Here is a 20,770-nt window from a genome sequence, read left to right as displayed (position 1 = left end):
AAGGATCAGTTTCTGCTTTCCTGAGAGATTATGGTATGAGTTCCATATACCACAATAACTTGCATTACAACATGCAAGATATCTATCTCCTATTACCAACTTTTGGAGATATTCGCGCTAAGCGCGAATATCTCCAAAAAGTAACACCTGCCCTGAGCAGTTCTTAGCCATGTTATCCAATGGGAGGTGGATAACATGGCTAAGAGTATTAGCTCGGTAATGCATGAATATCGCTGAGTTTTTAGCGATATTCATGCATTGCGGCCGTTTATTATCGCATTTGCGATAAACCTTGATAATAGTAAGGTTTATCTTCGATAATTTCTGACGATGCTTAGTGGTATAAAATTGGTTGGTAAGCATCGTTAGCGATAAATATCGCTTAACTTTGGTAATATGCCCCAACGTCTGTTAACGTTCGATTCGAAGGAAATGAGGAAGTGTTGAAAAACATTGTCTGCGCCATCTTGCCTTTTTTGAAATGCCACACTTTTGTCGTGCACGGCAGCCATTTTAGATGTCTTGACCAGACCCACTCTCTGCACGCTGTCGATTCGTAGCATGGCTCCTCACCCTCGTAAGCATCTCCCCCAGGCACTGGTCACCACCGCTCTCTGTCTTATGCATGGGCAATAAACCTTCCCCCATCTGCGCTGCTCTTCCCTGAGAATCACACTCTGTGCCCGCCCGACACCTCCCTTTCGCCCTATTCACTACCGCACCCTCTGACACTCCTCTTCCTCTGTGTCCGAATGTCCAGGCCGGTCCTAGGCTATCAGCTAGCCCTGCAGATGTAGTTTATGGCCCCAGCTGTAAAGAATCACCCCTCTTCAAAGGAGTTATAGTAGATCAAGGCCCACACCCGATGTGATCCGTCACAGCACACGCGTTCCTACTATCTGAAAACCATCCTGTATTGTGATTGGGGAGGGGACCGAGCCTGAAGCGGAAGATTCCAGGAATGACTCTTTGTACATCAAAGTTTTTACAATTATGTGTCACATTAAAAATATATAGCACTCCAACAAAGTAGTAGGAATATAAAACTTTAATAACATATAAATATATACAACAAAACAAAAACAGTAAAAACATTTAAACAACGAAGAGACCGTGGCAATTTCTTTTTAATTATCCAATAGATTTATTGAAATTGACAGCACCAATAATGAAATATTCTTGTCAGTAGCGGTCTGTTGTGCGAATAGTTCCAAGGCAGCAGAACGCGCTGAAATCTAGATGGCACGAAAGTGATGTCTAGTAAGTTGCCGCCCAGCAAAAAACGGCGTGGGGCGCCGCGGGGGTGAGTGAGTCCAGTAGGCACCACAGCTATTCTTACCGGCATTGCAGAATTACTGCTGGGGACAATGCCTGTGCTGTAGCAGGGTCACAGCAGAAACAAAAAGGATTCTGTTGAAGATGTTGTTGGTTTCAATTTGAAAACAGTTCTGGTGTCAACTGCTATGCTAATGTAGTGGTTAATGTTTTGTTTTCTCTAGAAAATGTAAAAGAGGGGGAGGCAGTCCAAAGTTCCGTTAAAAGGGCAAAGGAAAGGATCGGTGGTTTGAACTATCAGTCAAAAAGGGGAGGGGGTGCAATAATTTTTCCTACCGGGTCACACTGTGCTTTCACCGGAAGTGAGGTCTGCAGGATTGTAGTAATTCAAAGTGAGGCTGGCGCCAGCATGGGAGCGCCGACGTCCCGCGGATACAGTTTCGTCACTCCACGGGCGATCATGGCAGTCATTCCCCATCGGGGGTCGGAGACTCCCGCGGCTCCTCTAGAATCTTCAAGGTCGTGGAGGACTACGGTGGTGGAGTCAACCAGTGACCGGGCCATTTCTTTATGTTGGGCCCGCTCTTGCCAGGTCGACAGCCATTTTGAGAGTTCGGCAGCTACCGGCGATCGCGGGGTCACATGAGCGGACGGGCTCCACCCTGCCGGGCGAGACGTTGCAGCATGGCCACAGTGGAAGAACCGTTATCTAGGTCGTTCCGAAACTGTGCAGCACTGTAGTTGTTAGGATGCCACCGCCTGGAGCGCTGAGGGTGCAGCTGGGAAGCCTCCACCTGGGGAGGCGGGAGAGGCCTGTTCGCACCGTCTCTCCCTCCCAGTGCACCCCACGGCGTCTCGCTTGAGATTTGTTATGGCCGGACCAGGCGATGAGGACGAGGGGGGGGTCGGAGGCATGTGCAAGACATCCCCCTCCAGTGTTGTCGCAGCCATTATAAAAGAAAGAAGTGTCCCGTCCGTCTTCGGGCCGGGCTTCCGGTGGATGTCAGCCGGACGCCCCTGGCTCTGGCCCCATGAACGGGTTTCTTGGTTTATCGGCTGCAGCCGGATCCCGTCGGCCTCGGCCCCCCGACCGTTGGTGGTCGGACCGGAAGAGCATGTGGCGGGACTACCTGCAACTCTCAAGGGCCACCGCGGCCGGACTGGGAGAGAGAGGGGAGGGTCGAGGAGACATTCCCCCCCCCTGCAACTGTTCAGCGTTGTAAAGGCAATCCCCTGGCCGGGTCCCGCTGGTCTCGGCCTCTCCTCCGGCTACACCCTACGTTAGGATCTCCTGGCCGAGGCGTGGCAGCAGGACCTGCCTTATATGGGCTGCTCCCGGCTGGGCGTAGCCGGAACCCTGCCCCACCTTGGAAGTTTCCAGAGTGGGGGTGGATGTTCTACTGACTTGCATTTTCCCTAGTCTATCGATTTTTTTGGCGTGGCAGGCGGTGGGACAGCGAGGGGTGATTTGGTTTCTCTTACTGTTTTTCTGGTCTCTCACCACTGGCATATTTTAACGTTTTCTTGTTTCTAGGACATTAATAGGTTTTATCATTACGTTATGTTATCGTTTCTTTGTTCGTTGTTTAATAAAAGTTCATGTTCATCAGTGGCCTACTGATTTTCGTTTTCCTATTTTTTTCTTTCCAGGTTGTTTCATGGTAAAGTTTCTGTTAACAGGATACAGTGATCACTTCGTTATTATTGCATATGTCCTTTTCACTAGGGGTGCTCTCTGGTCGGGCCAGATGACGTATCTCTAGTAAATGGTCCGGGTGAAAAAGGTGCATCAATCAGTGGGGAGTAGATAGGCATGACAGATTACAACGGGGGAGAACGGTCCGCATTACGTACCCTTTCACTACTTGCAAAGATTTTCCTACGTTTATTTGCAAACAGGGAATACCTCCAAAAAGAACTAATTCCCAAACAGTCAATGTTCGGACAATCAATCAATCAATGAGGAATGAAATAGGTACGACGTGTTAAAGGCTTGCGTTACCTACCCTTCACTATCTGCAAAGGGAGATAGAATATTCCTATTCTTCCTCGTTTGCAGGTAGAGAAGATCGTTAAGAGAATTAACTTCGAACAATTCAATGCTCGATTGAAACAATCAACAAGCGGTACTGTGAACACAAATGAACGCCGCTTATATACATACGCATTGCTATTTTCAACAGGTTGTTCCTAATGTTTCTATTTTAGCGAGGTCAAAAGAGATCCCATTAGTGGCCTACTGATTTTGCTCGATTCCTTTTGTTTTTTTACACGATTTTTCGCTATCTGCAAAGACTAAACAGAGTATTGCGACTCTGTGCTTGTTTGTAAATAGAGAATGAACCAAAGAGAACAATCAATCAAATGGAGAGAGAAGCAGGCACGACGGATTACAAAGGGGGAAAGGGCTGCGTTAACTACCCTTCACTATCTGCAAAGAGAGAGTACTCCTAATAGAAATGAGGGGTGGGGGGCAGCAATCAAAGCAGATCAGTGTGCATAAACACGAAAAAAAAAAATCTTACCACGTACTTGACATTCGACAGCTTATGATATTTGCTATTAAAAAACCATTGAAATTCACTGAAAAAACCATAGGTTATAGACCATATATAGTTAGGAATTAGCATTTACAAAACCTTGAAAATTCACTGAAAAAACCATAGGTTATAGACCATATATAGTTAGGAATTAGCATTTAAAAAACCTTATTTTACTCACACAAAACCATTGAAATTCCATATATAGTTAGTTGCACTAACTATATATTGCGCACCCGCAATCCACTGCTGATGATGTCACATATTACATCATTCATGACATGGTCAGTGACATCACTGATGACATCACTGATGACATCTCAAATGACATCACTGATGACATCTCATTTGACATCAATGACCACATCACTGATGATATCATTCATGTGACAATACAATGCATCTCCTCACATTTTAATATAACCTCTGTTTCACCCAGTGTTAAAAACAGAGTATAATTTTTGAAACCATTGACACACCAATACTAGTTACTACATACGTACTCACTGATTCCTACGTCTACACACACATTCACTCATTCACCCATACAATCATTCATACATACAATCACTCATGTTTACAACACAATCATATGCACTCATACACCTATACAGACACTCACACTCTGCCACTCATCCATGGAGTTACTCACACACCTAGTCAGTCCTGTAAAGAATCAATCACACTTCCATTTTCTACTCTATACAGTTAAACATAGAGCACCTTACGTTTTCAACCATATACTAACACATACTTACTCTCTTATACAATCATTGATACAAGTACACATTGATCTGTACAGAGTCACACACCTCCCATCCAGCCACACACACACTCAGTCTCCCATGCAAATACTTGGGCAATCAATCAATAACCCATATAGTTACTCATATAGCTACTGATCAACACATGCAGCAGTTTACAGAACAACAGACATAATGATGCACAAATTAAGACAGTTTAGTCACTAACCCATGCACTCAGTGAGACACATTTAATCACTCACTCATACATTCAGTCATGCACCTACTAAATCCTTCGTCCAGACACTTATACATCCACTCATTCTTCAATATGTAAGACATATTTTAACTTTACAGAAACATAGTCACTGGATGTTGTCATCAGTGATGTCACTGACCATGTCATGAATGATGTAATATGTGACATCATCAGCAGTGGATTGCGGGTGCGCAATATATAGTTAGTGCAACTAACTATATATGGAATTTCAATGGTTTTGTGTGAGTAAAATAAGGTTTTTTAAATGCTAATTCCTAACTATATATGGTCTATAACCTATGGTTTTTTCAGTGAATATATATATATATATATATATATATATATATATATATGATATATATATATATATATATATATATATATATATATATATATATATATATATATATATATGAATATATCTATACATATTTAGCTAGACATATAAACAATATAAGCTTTCAACTGTTTCCCTTATAGCATTATTCATCTTTTGTAATATGTCTTCTTTTACGCCACCCTCCCTGCTCGTAGTTCTCTTTCTAGACATTTTTTGAGATTTGATATATTAGTATAGATCTCCTTTCCTAAACCTGAATCTTTTTTACAGCAAGATAGCTTAGCGTTTTCATGCAGTGGTCAGTTCCCATGTTTAATTTTACTTCCCAGCTGGGCTGACTCAGCCAGTCATCCTTGTTGATAAAAGGGGTACCATGCACCTGCCAGTAGTAATTATTTATAGCTGCAATTTGGCATACTCTTCCCTAGCGGGAACTCAATTATTAAACACAATAATATGAGTGCTTGGCATCAGTGCTTATTTTGTAGACAAATAAGTTCCAGAACCCTTGTCAGGAGGTCATTTCAGCTTGCCCCTCACATTGCACATGCCAGTGCTGCCAATGACAGTACCAATACAACTACTAACCACCACACTCATCCATGTGTGACAGTATACACTTTTAGTATACATTAACCATGGCTAATACCTGCCGCCAGAGCTATTCTAATTGCTTTGGGTGGAAGTTATAAGAATTTTAAAAAATAAATATTTAATTATTAAAGAACTGTTGTTGTGCTCATTACTATTTAAGATAAACAGCACCACCATGTGGCTGGCTGTCAAAACTGCGAGTGTTGACAATTCAGAGCCGGTGAAGAGCACCGGCTGAAGAGCACTGGCTCAAATTAAGCACTGCCCGGGTATTCAGCTTTCATCTTGAAGTGGTATGTATCATGTGTACTCCAAGGATTACCTACACACTGCATGCATGGCACTCACTCCAGGCCAGTCCCCTCCTCACAGGAGTATCTCCTGCAGCTCGCAGCTGGGGCCTTTAAGGATGAATTTCACGGCTGCTGAAACCACATTTCTCGGAGACACGTGACAGAATTCTGAGATAGCAGGATGTGTTGTACCAGTACTGTGGCCTAAGCTTGCATCGAGTTCCTAGACGTTTGCTCTGGGTGTGTACTTCCTAAACTCTTGGATCTGGCTTAAGAGTACCTTCCAATGAAAATGAACTTTTGTTCATAAAAGAACAACATATATCAGTATAAGAATAGAACTCTGACAATGCTGCCTGGCATTCAGCTGCATTTTATTGTCCACAGTTTGTGTCACTCATGGTTAGGTGGTGTGTGCCTCCAGCTGAAAAACGTGTTCTCTTAACTATTCAGGGTTTGAAAGAGAAAGTGAACAGTAAATACAAACTGAACAAACTGCCTCTGCTCTGCTAGCAGGTTTCTGGGGTGCATTTTTATTTAGAGCTGGCGAAATAGTACAAAAGCACAAGATGATTAGAAGTCAGCAAAAACACAACTCTGTGTTGCATTATGTCGCCATAATGCTGATGGAGACCACCTAACTGGCCGTCTGCCACCCCGCACACTGCATGTCCACTTCAACTTCACCTTTGCACTGCCTTTTTCAGTATCATGACTATGTGTAGAAAAATAAGCCTTCATTAGAATTATAAAATGTGCTGTAGCCTACATAATAACAAAACCAGAGCTTCTTCTTTTAAACAAAGATGACAGTAGGGTGCTTGGCAAATAGCTGCTACATGGAGTCACAATCTTACACAAAACGAAACACAAAATAAATTATCACACTAGAGATTCACTGTAACACAATGCCAGATACACAAAACGACTTTCTCAAGGTATTACTTCCTAGCATCAAGCTTCAAATGTGGGCCTGCTTGGAAACACCGATACACACTTCTAAAAGCCTAGGTGGGATGGGGAATGATCACAAGGACTGAGATAGAAGAAACCCTCAGCCATAAGGCTGGCAACGTGGCTCACTGGGTTGTGTGGCTGCTGCTGAGATATGTGTGTAACGTAAATATCAGAATTTAGAAGTCCTTCATCATTTGAAGGTGACCATAAGCAGTGACATTTAGTCGAGCAGTAACTAATAATACGATTTATTGTATACTGTGCATTGAATAAAAACTCACTATTATCATATATCTCAAATTGCCCCATCACATGGGTGAGCAGCCCACAAAATACTCTTTTTGGCAGTCGGGTTCTTGCAGGTTTGCCGTCCCTTTTAAGCATTAGAGACTACAGGTACCATAATGCACTGCTCGAGCACTCACCGCTGGCCTGGGACATGGGAATGGCGGCCGTGTAAGTGTGAAGGTGCATTTCCCCCTCACATGCTCTCGCCCAGCCCTGTCAGGCAGCTGCCAGAGGCCCCTGGATGACAAACCGGCCGGATTATGCGCTTGACTCCGGCCGCCCTGCATGGCAGTTTAGCCCCTGCAGACCCCGGCAGCAGCTTTGTCCCGAGACAGAAACAGCCGGCATTGTTACTGCTTTTTTCTTCCCCCCCTTAAAGCTCCGTGTCGCTCTACAACCTCCCTCTGAAAGGCATTAGCAGGGATTTAGGTCTTTCTTTTTCATGGGATTAAACGAACTTCTAGTTCAATGGTATTTTCTTTCATTCAGAAACTGTTCAATCGCCAGCAAGGCTGGCATTTGTTTGAGGATGTTTTAAAACTTGTTAAGGGGCTGTAATGTGCCCCTAAATTGTGCTGCTAGCACAATTGTTGTTCTACCTCTTATGGTCAAACCCCATTCATGTCACGAAACATTTAGTAAAGTAAACAGGCATTGGTTTGTGTGTGTGTGTATACATACATTTGGACATAGATGTTTTTCTTCTGAAGATGCACCATTCGTAAAAGTCTGTGGACTTATCTGCAGCTTAGCATAGTTTTTCTCTTTGAGACTCCAGCGTAACAATTGTGACTTTTGGGACTATAAAAGTCACACAAACACTTATCTCAGATTGACAGAATGGTTCTGCAAAGGAAAACGTCTCACAAAATAATCTTCTTCTGCTTCCTAATACCACTGTGCATAAACGAGCCACACAAAAGGTAAACTTGTGGAAGAATTGTCCAATACAATTTGACATTATGTGTAGACAAGTCTTGCAAGAGGAAACCTTAAACATACAAAAAATAAATATGTGTATCTCATCTTTACTCGGTTCAGTCGGTTAGTGCGACACTTTTCTCTATGTGCAGTAAAATTATCTTGCAACACAAAATAACTTAACAACGGTAAGGCAGTACATTTTGCTTTGTGGTTGAAATGAAACTTTGATCAGCCCCAGTATGGGCTTGGGCTTATGCATGTAGCTGGGTATGCTGCTTAAAATACAGAGAAAGAGCGGCGTTGGGGTTAGAAAGCCTCACAACATATGTAATTTGCCTCTTAGTCAATGGTAACCCCCCCCTGCCCCCCCCAAAAAGGAGCATTTATGCGGCCACTGCTGGTGGTGCGTCGGTGTGGTGGACGAAGGGAGGGCTGGTATGCCAGCTGACCAATGCCATGTCAGTATCAGCACCGTAAACACCCTTATATGTAAATATGAACACTTCATTTTAATCTATGTTTTAACAATATTAGGTGTCTCTGCATTTACATTTGTAGATACATAGATAAACAGGCAGACAACAAGACAGTCAGACAGACAGACAGATAGATAGATAGATAGATAGATAGATAGATAGATAGATAGATAGATAGATAGATAGATAGATAGATAGATAGATAGATAGATAGATAGATAGATAGATAGATAGATAGATAGATAGATAGATAGATAGATAGATAGGTAGATAGGTAGGTGGATGGATGGATGGATGGATGGATGGATGGATGGATGGATGGATGGATGGATGGATGGATGGATGGATAGATAGATAGATAGATAGATAGATAGATAGAAAGATAGATAGATAGATAGATAGATAGATAGATAGATAGATAGATAGATAGATAGATGGAAAGATAGATAGATAGATAGATAGATAGATAGATAGATAGATAGATAGATAGATAGATAGATAGATAGATAGATAGATAGACAGAGAGAGAGATAGATGACAGTCACACTGATATATTAGGTATTCCAATTCATACTCAACGTCGACATACAACTTAAATGACCATTTCTACTTTATGAAGATGCAGAAACGTAACCCTTACGAAGGCCCTGCTAACAGTTTGATTTTACGCAAAAAAGTTTGTTCCCCATGGTTAAACCATTTGCCATTTTAAAGACGTGTTAAGTAATGTAGTTCGTCTTCACAAGTGTGCACAAAACTGATATTATGGACCGCGCTTTCACAACTATAGCCATCTTGGTTTTGATTGGATTGCACTTCTCTCACCTTGACGTCATCATAGTGCTGCAGTCAGGCTGTACCTGGGATGAGGCTAAGACCAGTGCCCTGGCGCCAGCATCACACTCCATTGGCTTCCTGTAAATGTCTGACCAGCATGCTGATTCCCCTACAAATGCACCCACATTAAACTGGCAATGACCACAATAACTAAATAAAATGTTTTTTTATCTTCTCCACCAACCAAAATTAACTCCACCTCCACACCGGCAGACCACGCTTCAGCTTCAAAGAATATTGCGACTCTGGCCACACTACATACTTTTCTACCATATTGAGTGGTAGGGAACCTTCTGGGCCCAGTCGACATAAACAACCCGACTAGTGCTATATCTTCGGTCTGGGCTACTTTACACCAGGTATTATTTATTAGGAGAATGCAAGTTGGGAAGACCTAGGACTGACAACTTTGCATTAATTGTGTTTAAAAATTCACAAATTTTGCAAAATTACAAAAATGAAAAAATTATAATTAAAGGTTCTGTACGACAGTAGACAAGTTCCTGCAGTCATTTCGGCTGCACATCGTTTAGTGGTTGGCAGTCGTGTACTATTGTTTTCCCCCTGCAAGTGCTTGAAATAGAAATATAGAAGTACAGGTACTCCACACCCCAGACTACCTGTTTGCTGCTGAGAAGTCGTAGTAGTGTTCCATAAAAAGCATTGGAGCAGTGCGGATAAAAGCCAGTACTCTCCTTTCCAAATTAAAGAGGTGCAAGTACTGGGTTCCTGATAGCACCTGCCCACTTAAAGCACTGCTATCAGTGACACCCTGAAGTGCACAAGCTATGCTCCCCCTGAGTGGTTGCAAGTTAATCTATCCCATCTGCTGCCATTGTGACACTATCCTGTAGCTGAAAGTTCGGCCCCAGTTGGGCGTGGCATCCAGAGCAGGGCGGGGCATCCGAAGGCAGGAAGATGTGCCAGTGAAGAAAGACTTTACTCTGGGCGAAGTTGAGTTAAATCAAGGAAGTTTGCCTGTCGTCACGAACATTACAAATTGATAGCTACACCTCACTTCACAGGCGTACTTGTAACTCCACGCACCTGTAATAGCCAACACAATCTCATATAGTTGTAACTTGTGCTATTTTTCGCCATTTATTTTTTGTAGCAATAAAATATGTTTGGCAAGAGCACAAATACATGTTTATATTTGCATATTGCCTTATTTTGCTTGTCACTTCCCTCTAACCACTGCACTCTACCTAATGATCTGATCATGTTCCACTTTAATCTCTGCTGCAACAAAACTTTATCACTGACTAAAGAACCAAGGCAAAACAGCACACTTTAAATATGTATATCATGGTGAGCAGTAGTACCTTGGTACAGATGAGCTCAGACCAAAGAAATTTACAACAGCTGACTTGTTTAAAAATTATGAATCTAGGTTTTAATAAAAACTCGGAAAGCGTGCTTGTAAAACTTTGTGCCACCATTCCTCCAGCTATGAGGTGCCCAGAGGCAATTAAGTCTACTGTGTACAAGACATAGTTATTCTAAACAGAGACCCTCTTCTGTGAAAACCAAAAGCCCAAAATTATCCATTGTTTTCTAGTACCCATGTACTTGTGTGACAATCTATACAGAAAAGTTATGCTTTTCAGTTCCTATCTACATATTTTTTTTACCCCTATGTTGAAACCAAACCCACTCTCTTATTTTTCTTTGTACTGTAAACAGGGCAATTAGCCAGAACCCTTCACTTTATGCACCCTTGAGCATCGGAATGGACTTCATTCCAAGAACTGAACCATTTTACCCTATGAATTCTTAAAACAGTTAATTTGGCTTTCATGTGCAAGGAATCCGATTAAAGATTAGACTTTTTAAACTGAAAACAGATGTTCTATCAAATTCAGACAGCAGGTCTGAGCGATCCAATGAGACCAGGAGATGTATTATTAGAGGTTAATGTAATCACAGGCAGTTGTTGCCTATGTATAGAATTCGAAACAACAATTTTATCTCACCGGACCATGCCTTTATCGCAGTAAAGGTATATACAGCTATGCGTATATAGACAGACAGATACAGTGTATACCTTATCTTATGAAATGTGGCCAAAAGCAGTATGCCATATGTATACATTGTGGACTATCAGACAAATAGAGGAGATTAAAACACAAGATTATTGCTACGTCCATGACCAGTGAGTAGGATCCCAAAAGTGCTGAGGTCTTACTTCAGCAACAGGATTTGAAATCTCACTTCGAATAATTTATAGATGGTGTTTGTAGCAAAGAGAAGGCCTGACATTCATTAGAAATGACCTTTTAAAGGTAGTACCAATATTTTGTTACAGTGCAAATGGGATATTTTGGGACAGTGTACACATTGCAGGAGAGGGTAGAGAACTACACTAATACCTCCGTGCTCCTTCCCTGCCCTTCAATCACTTGTTCTAAGTGTTTGCCACATTGTTGAAAAACAAAGTAAACACATTAAAAAACAAAGACACTAAACTGCTATTGTGAAGCACAGTCGAGATTTGCCATTCCATAAAAAATGCCATCACAAGCGAGCGATGCACCGCAGTGCTGTTGACTGCAAGTATGTTACGCCGAATGCGTACATATGGCAGCCAATGTGTTTCTATATATACAGTGCTATGTGTAAAGTGCATTCAGCATATGTTTCTTAATTTATTAATTTCCTTAATGGAAATCTCCACAATCAAAGGCGTTAATACAATATGTAGAAGGAAACATAGTCTGACATGGTATTGTGTGGTTTATATAGAGGAAAATGTGGAAACTGGCATGACAATAGATGGTTTTCATTCTGTAAAATTTGGGAAAATCGTCATGGTAATGTTGGCTTTAGAGACTTGTCCTGGGCAATGAGAAACTGTATTGGCAATATGGCCATCAGTACTGTGGCAAAGTGAAAATTCATCAATTCATCATTTTAATTTGATGGATAGCTCTGCTGTTTGTCATCTGAACCTATAAAATAAAAAATCTCAGTATTAGCAGTAACCTACCCCTATCCCATTGCGAGGAACAGCTTGGCACCCAGAGCAGATGCCGCGCCCAACCAGCAGCCCTGCGTTATTTGAGCAAAGCTAAAACATATTGAGCAATTTTGGCAGAAATGAGCATCAACCATGGCAAGTTGGTAGCTTTGCATTTTTAAGAGCAGCACATGTAATATTTTAGCAGACACATAACAAATTACTATCGGCTCCCTGACATGTTGTTTCTGATACAGACTATATATGGTATTTTTTCTCTTGGCACAGAATTATTTTAATCTCAATTTTGTCTGTGGAGATCCCTGTAGCAGACAGACACTGAATCGCCTGGGGCACAAAGGTGTTCACCTGCTGGGCGTTAATGGGCGTTAATTGACCAAAATGCCAAGGGTAGTTGTAGTGACCATTTGCCCATTACTTGGAGCCACACACACATGTCTAAACTTTGAGTCACACACACATGCTTAAACATACACACTCTTAGATAAACACATTCACCTACAAGCATGTAAACAACATACATTTAAAAGCATTTTTTTCTTACCTTAGCAGTCATATATGGTCTTATTCCAGCTCATTACACTCCTTTTGTATTACACTAATAGTGAATCATACTATTCCCTATTAGTGTAATTATAATTTTGCATAACACCATGAAAATAGTGCTCCAAACGACGTCCATTAGGAAGAGCTGCTCCTGTGTCCCAGGCACTGATTTTGGCACCTCTGAGACTAGGGGTCGCAAAGGCAGTAGCAGGGGTAGCAAGGGGCAAGCCTGTGGTCGCAGCTGCGACCCTTGGCAACCCTTAAATTACGTCCATACGTGTGCCCAGTGTTACTCTGGCTTATATTCGCTCATCGATTCCTAGAAAAGTGAGTTCCAGCCATCCTTCTTTATGACATAAGGTCATTGTGCATTATGGAGGTGGTATGGCACATTTTGCTAGGAGAGCCTTTACAGCACTGGCACATGGCGGTCTGACCTGCTCTGTCTGAAAAGGAGTCCCCAAGTTTGCCATCACAAGCTGAGATACTGTGGCTACAGTGGGTGGCCTGTAATAGGCCTTGTGGTTGTAGCACTCTGGGCTGAAGAGCTTACATCTTGTGGTTATGATAGTGTGGGAGTCAGGGGTAAGGTTTTTGGAAGTGTTGTGGTTAAGACACCCAGTTTGGCTTGAGGAGCTCAGGTCCTGTGGTAAAGGTAGTTGGTATGGAATCTGGGTTAAGTGTTTTTGGATAGGACACTCAGTTTGGCATTATAATTGTCACTACTCTGAAATAGTTATTAGGTTTGCAGTGAGGATTATGCCATTTGTAGTTATTAATTTTAGTTTGCGGCCCTGTGATCTCTGCACCCAGTTATTGTCTTCTGCTCGGATGCCTGTATTTACAGGCTGATAATAGTCGCCTTCATGCAATAACTCAGGTGAAATATTATAATCCAAAAGAGATTCAGCCAACATTCAATCCGATTCACTCAAAAATGAAATGGAAAAATCACCAGTGACACATCTACTTGTGGGCACATGTGGTCAGAACATAAAATGAAAAATAAATAGACATATTTCATACTCACTCTTATAAAATATTCAAGTTGCTTTCTAAAGCCTATCTGGGGGGGGGGCGTGCTGTGCGGGGTAACCTTTTTCTCCAGCTAGGAGCTGCTCTTTTGATGGTGTGCTCTATACTCAGGCTTGTTTCTTTGCCCTCTTTTGCAGGCATACTGGAGATAACAGCGGTGGACGTTGGCATTGTGGCCATCAAAGGCTTGTTCTCCGGCCGGTACCTGGCGATGAACCAGAAGGGGAGACTCTACGCTTCGGTAAGCCTTGTGCTCCTAAAACTACACCTGGATTCTGTATGCACTAACAATGTGCCTGGCGGCCAGGCACCTCAACGAGCTCTATGTGTCGAACAAACCTTTACACTAACCACTGATAGACCATGGAAGTGGCAATTCCTGTTGTTCTTTAATAATCCCTGTTACAAAAAATGCAACTTGCTTTCTATTGACTTCTTTTTGCTACAAGTGAGTGAGTGTGAAGCCAATAATCTATAAGGAGGCCGACAATTAGTATTGTTAGTAAAGAACATTAGAGGCACATGAATGTCTAAATAAGATTTAGAGCCAGAACGGGTGTATTTTCTTAGAATGCACACCGGACCTTGTGTATCAAACTATTTTGTATTTGCAAACAGTGTGAATCACTAATTTTGTCCAATTGTAAATCCAAAATAGTCCTTTCAAGATGTATGAAAGGCTTTGTAGTCACACTTTTAGGTAATTGCAAAATAGCGATTATCAAACATAGCGAGTACACATAGCGAATCGCAATTTGCGATTCTCTTAGCACATGTATGAAGCATTTTTTAAATGCAAACTGTGCATGTAGGAAAATGCTATTACCATCGACTCCTAGTCGATGGTAACCATGAGCAAATTTAGAAATCAACACAAAAATGCATTTTTCAAAGTGCCATGTAGTGCATAACTGCCTCTAGGGAATGTGCGCACTTTATATGTACACATTTCTTATTTTTTGGTGGTGCTTCAGGGGGGTCATAGGTTCCCAAGCACCCGTACCTAATGTACATTACTTAATTTGCAATTACCAATTAGGTAATCGCAAATTAGCTAATGCAAAACCATTTGGGCCCATAGGAACGAATGGAGTAGTATTACCTAATAGTGATTACCTATTTAGCGTATCCCTATTTGGTAATATTAATTGATTGCTAAATCTTTGGCGATTCCTTAGAAACATAGCATTTTGCGTTACCAAATACCTATTCGTTAAAAATCGCAATTTGGTAAAAGCAAACTGCCATTTTGGTACATGTGGCACACTGTCTTTATAATGATGGTATGGTATGTAACGTTTACAACAACATTTTTACAACACACTACCATTACAACGCAGTCATTACCACGCATACAATTACAACGCATTGCGCTGGGGGGCGCTCTAGGATAGGGAATACGTTTAATTTTCTATCCAACACCTTCCCTAGTGTCCACGGGGACTGGAGTTGGAATAGAAAATTATACTTACCACTATCCAGCACCTCTAAGCGCTATGCGTTGTAATGGTATGCGTGGTAAAAACCGCGTTGTAAAGGTATGCGTGGTAAAAGTATGCGTTGTAACGTCATACATCCGATGGTATAATACAAACTGTAGACAATTTGCATGTCCTTTAGTTTCTTATTTTTAGATCAGCATGAACTACATAGGTAGATGGTCAGTAGAACCCCCGACCACTACCAACCGGCAGAGGAAGGACACTCCCCTGAATGGGCCTGGAGGGGTCCTAGCAGGATACGAAACTGATTTAATTCTCACCTCTACTAAAGAGGTAGAAATTAAGCCATATACACAGGTATTCATGCTATGCTGGTCTGTAGAAAATCTCCTTTTGTCTGCGGGAATAGCATCTTCGACTATGCCAGGCCTACTTGCTACTGAGGAGGAAAGTGCTAAGGTGAGCACAGAATTATGCACATCCCTAAGTGGCTCACGCTTGCACATACCCGTGTATCCTGTAAACCAGAGACAACATCCCTGCACACATGATTTACTAAGGAACCCATCGCCAACTTAATATATAAATTAGTTTTTGCAAGCGATATGCATAAATGCATCAACTGGTTAGCCAACCAGGGTGCAACAACTTTTTTAACCTGGCCCAATGAGTCGAATACAGGTTCCAGGAGAGAATGTCTGAGCCTGCTTTCTTTTCTGTGCCACATCTGGAAATACTGGGTTAGAACTGGGTACCTGAACTCGACAGCACTTCTGCTGCAATTCACGAACACAGTTCATTCATTGCACAGTGATTGTTTCACATTTCATTTCAATGCCTCGTGCATGCAGTTGCATCATGTGCAGGGAGGTCCTTAATAGTGAGAAAATCTGTAAAACCAGTAGCAGTCCGAAAGTAAATAGTACATTTCATTATTTATTGATTGATTGATTTGTTAAACGTGCATTTTACAGACTCAACTATAGCAGAGTGATGTGCATTGCATTTACAGGAACATAGAGGACCACAACTGATTGTAGAGTATTGATCAGAAATGTACTGGACTATCCGCCATAATTGACAATTTCGACCAATACCACATACTCAGTATCCGCTAGGCAAGCCTCTTCCAAGATCCTTCTGTTCATAATTTAACAAAGACCAGGAAAACTAAATTAATTATATTTGTATGTGCTTATCCATGTACTTTTGCCTCTTTATGTAGCATCAATAGGGTGCAGTGTTTAAGTTGTCCAATAGATGTCACTTACGTTTTGTTCACATTTTTCGTGGTTACTAGTAAACCAACACTATAAAAATTAATTTAAAACAGTTCCAAGTCCTTGCTTGCAAGGAGTTTGGAACTATGTGGCCTGGTTCACATTCAGTCTAAGCGCAGAACTCCTGTATAGGCGACAGGGCCAAGTGGTCAGCCTTTGGGACAAAGTCCCTGCTAATTATGTGTATCCTATGAGGCTCCTTGTTATGTCTGGTGACTTGCATGTACTTAGCTGTCTTAGGATCACATCCACAGCTTGAGCTCACCTTGTTTGTGTGTAATTCTGACACAGAGCTTTACAAATAGCAGAGCTGGTGTCCATTGCCTGTTTCCTTTCCCAGACGGATAATTGCATATGCAGTCTATATATGGCACGGATCCTCCTAGGCAGGATGTGTACAGTCTGCTAGAGCAAGTAGAAAGGTGTTTACTCTTTAAGTTAATCTGTGTCCTCACAACAATACACACTTATGTCTCCCCCTTTCTCTTCTCCCTATTAGGAGACCTACAATGCAGAATGTGAGTTTGTGGAGAGGATTCATGAACTGGGGTACAACACGTATGCTTCCCGGATCTACCGGACAGTTCCTACCGGAGCTGGGACTAAGCGTAAAGCCAGTGCAGAAAGGCTCTGGTATGTTTCCATCAATGGCAAAGGGCGGCCCAGACGTGGATTCAAAACACGCAGGACACAAAAATCTTCCCTGTTCCTGCCCAGGGTGTTGGACAATAAGGACCACGACACAGTACGACTATTTCACACAAACGCTGGATTCAGAGAAAGTATCGTAAAGCCGTCCAATAGAAATGAGCGGAAAAAGAGAGGCCACTGAAGAGGATTTGAGGAACGAACTTGGCTCTGACGAGGATGCCTGCGTGGACAACTCTGCATCGTGGACAACTTTGCAATTGTAGATCATAACATTAACATCGGCATTATGGTGCGAGGATGGCCATGCTATGAAAACTATATAGTATTAGATATTTTAGAAACATGTTGTCTAAAAGTCTTATAGCATGGAAGAGGGATAAGGAATTCCAAAGTAATCCTTGCCACCATGTCATCAATGTCTTCTCATCTGTGGGTCTCTTTATTTCTGGAGTGTTCCATGGTGGAGTTGGTTGTCTACACGGCTTGTGAAGTAATAAAGTGAGAAGCTGTATCATGAGAGCATAGCACTTTCTCAGTCCACTCATCTGATCCACAGCAGGGACAAGACAATATTACAGAGAACGTAAACCAGAGACTACCTTTGAGCTACTGTATACGCTGCAGCTAAGTTTGAAATGTATATGGACAAAGGCATCAGAAAGTGACTAAATGAAGCTAGAACTAAGTGGGGCATCCCCAGAAGCAGACCACTTTTTATCTAATACGTATTTATTTTTTTGTACTGTTCTCGCGATTACTTCAGCCACTGCATCAGTCCTGATTTCCCATGAAATTACAATAGACTGACATGAAAAGGATTAGTAGAAGTAATATGTTCTATCAGTTATAAAAAATATTAGAATTTGTAAATTAAAACTCAAAGACATTGCATATTGTCTTGATGTGTTATTTAAAGAAGCCACTGTAAAAAGAATAGGAAGAATATTATGTTCAATTTATTAAAATAGATTATAAATTCCATGCAAAGTTTTGGAGAAAGTAATTATTAATGTACAGGCCATTTTTGTATGACTGAAGATGCACCCGATAGAAATATACATTGATATATAATTGAGGAGTTAACAGAAAGTTGGCGTGTTTGCTATCCTCTGATCCCCAAAGTGAATACTGATGTGAAAACAAACACCCACTTTATTGGCTCAACAGGCGCCAATAAAAAGAAAATCCCGCAAGAGAGGTGCTACCACTGACAATCACTCTTATAAAATGTGTTCTCCAAAGTTTGCTACAACTCTGCTGCACTCTTGGGGGATCAGCGGTCATGCTACATTTCGAAGATTCAGATTGCCGTACTCTTATTTACACCAACACATTGGCCTACAGCATGAATAGCGGCAGAATAACTTCAGGGTGCATGCTTGCTGATTAACTTAGCTCTATGGCAAATAAGAAGAGCACACCTATTACACTTTTAAAAGACAAACATTTGGAAACAGAGGTTTCTTGAAATAATTGAAGGACTCTCAGACCAAGTTCAAAGGTAGCATGTGCTGATCCTAGATGTAAGCAGTTATTTTATAGAGCAGTACACCCTGTTGCTGTGTTGCCACTGCATTGATGTATGCTGTATATACAGTATTGAGACAGTTTACTGGGTGTCTCAGGACATTTAGAGAAAGGGTGTACAACGCTGGTCATCGATGAGTGATCTATAACAGATTGTCATGATGTCTGCAAGAGGCAAATTTACATGCAATGAATTTAAATGGAAATTGGTTACATGGTCAGTGGTAATCCTGAAAAGGTGGCATAGATCTAAACTTTGCAGCCCAAACTTACACACCCTTGAGTTTAGGTATTTATATAAAGAAAGAAGTTAATATGAAGGTGTTCAAGAATTTCAATTATATTCTATAAGCTATTGTCCGAATGACATGATTGTTTTATGTATCCTGAAGGTCAGTAGATGGAAAGGGTACCTTACTGGTGAAAAGAGCCTTTATGAAATGTTTCGGATGAGCTACAGAAGATTCTAGATGGAGGGTATTTTATGTGGGCAAGAGGCATCTTGTCCTACAGTGAAATGTGGAGATTTTTAATGTCTGTGCCAAAATACCACAAAATGATTTCAAGATATAAAATATACCAGTGCATTCAGTCTGGCTTCTCCCACGCCCTATTGTGTCTTCTGTGTTGGATTCTCAAGCAAACTCCCTTCTTCTAACCCCTACTTTTTAAACTTTTGCTACATGGAAATATGCCTTAGAGCAATTTGTTCGTCCCGGTTTTTTTTATGTATTTATTTTGCAAAATAGGAAACAGGTCCTTACTACTTTTTCTTAAAAATTTGGCAAGGTCACTACATTCTCTATAAAGTGTACATTTGTCATGATAATCTAATAATTGATGCGTATGAAAACTACCCAGAAACACGATTGGAACTGGGCCCCTAATTTAGTGGGAAACACTCAATTTATCATTGTATATCCACTGTATGCCACTTTTCACAAAAAAATAAACAACTTCCTGTTTCAATGTTTTTGTTCTATTTTTCTCACCTTTGTTTGTAGAAGACCAGCAGCCCTGAAATACTGGAAGGGCCGTAGCAGGGTCAGTCTTTTGCTTTCACTGTAGCCCAGTCCACATTGGCTCTTTAGAAACACAAACTGCATATCCCTCAAGCAGGCCATTTCACAAATGAACTTCCCAGCATGAAAACCATCACTGCTTCTGGAGTCCTTATAGTGTCTATGAAGCTTATTCATCAGTTAAAAAAGATGTTTGTGTCTGGAGACACAAATGTGCAAATGTAAGAATATATTTTACCCACAGCAGTGTAAAGGACCAGTGATGTACCGCACAACCTAGACCTGGCATTGTTCTGTAATCGATGGCATTATGTATGACATGTCCCTGTGTCCTTACCACAGAAAATACTCATAAATGTACCTCAGCAATGTAGGAGTATTGTTGAGGGCAGTCTACTCAATTTTTTGTACGTATGACCTAACTAACGTACTAAGCACTTCATTGTAGCTATACCATAGGCCTGCTGCTGTTGCTGCAGGCCCTCTGAAAATATTTCTGGAGTGAAAGCATGTCATTACTGATGGTTTTCATGATGTCATGCATGATGTAATCAATGCAGACAATGGTGGAATGTTGAGAAGGAGTGGCTTCTTAGGGTTAAAGTTAAGGACAATGTATTATTTCCTAGTAAGAAATGTCCATCCTCATGATTGGACGAAGCAGATATCTTTGTGCATGTTTGATTGTGAAATGTTTTTTGATACATTTTTTCCTGACTACATAATGTCTGAGAAACGTTGTGCCCAGAAACATCCCAATG

General features: G+C 41.4%; 1 protein-coding gene across 1 annotated transcript in view; it reads left to right on the top strand.

Moving 5' to 3' along the window:
• FGF3 (fibroblast growth factor 3) overlaps nucleotides 1-17,641 on the top strand; it is a 40,704-nt gene extending 23,063 nt beyond the window's left edge. The window contains exons 2-3 of the mRNA XM_078684668.1: nucleotides 14,225-14,328; nucleotides 17,309-17,641. Coding sequence (XP_078540794.1) covers nucleotides 14,225-14,328; nucleotides 17,309-17,641 — 437 coding nt within the window. The remainder of the gene's footprint in view (nucleotides 1-14,224; nucleotides 14,329-17,308) is intronic.
• Nucleotides 17,642-20,770: the final 3,129 nt, after the last annotated feature.

Source organism: Lissotriton helveticus, chromosome 3_2, assembly GCF_964261635.1.
Source record: "Lissotriton helveticus chromosome 3_2, aLisHel1.1, whole genome shotgun sequence".
Classification (NCBI taxonomy): domain Eukaryota; kingdom Metazoa; phylum Chordata; class Amphibia; order Caudata; family Salamandridae; genus Lissotriton; species Lissotriton helveticus.
This window is presented reverse-complemented; position numbering and strand designations above follow the sequence as displayed.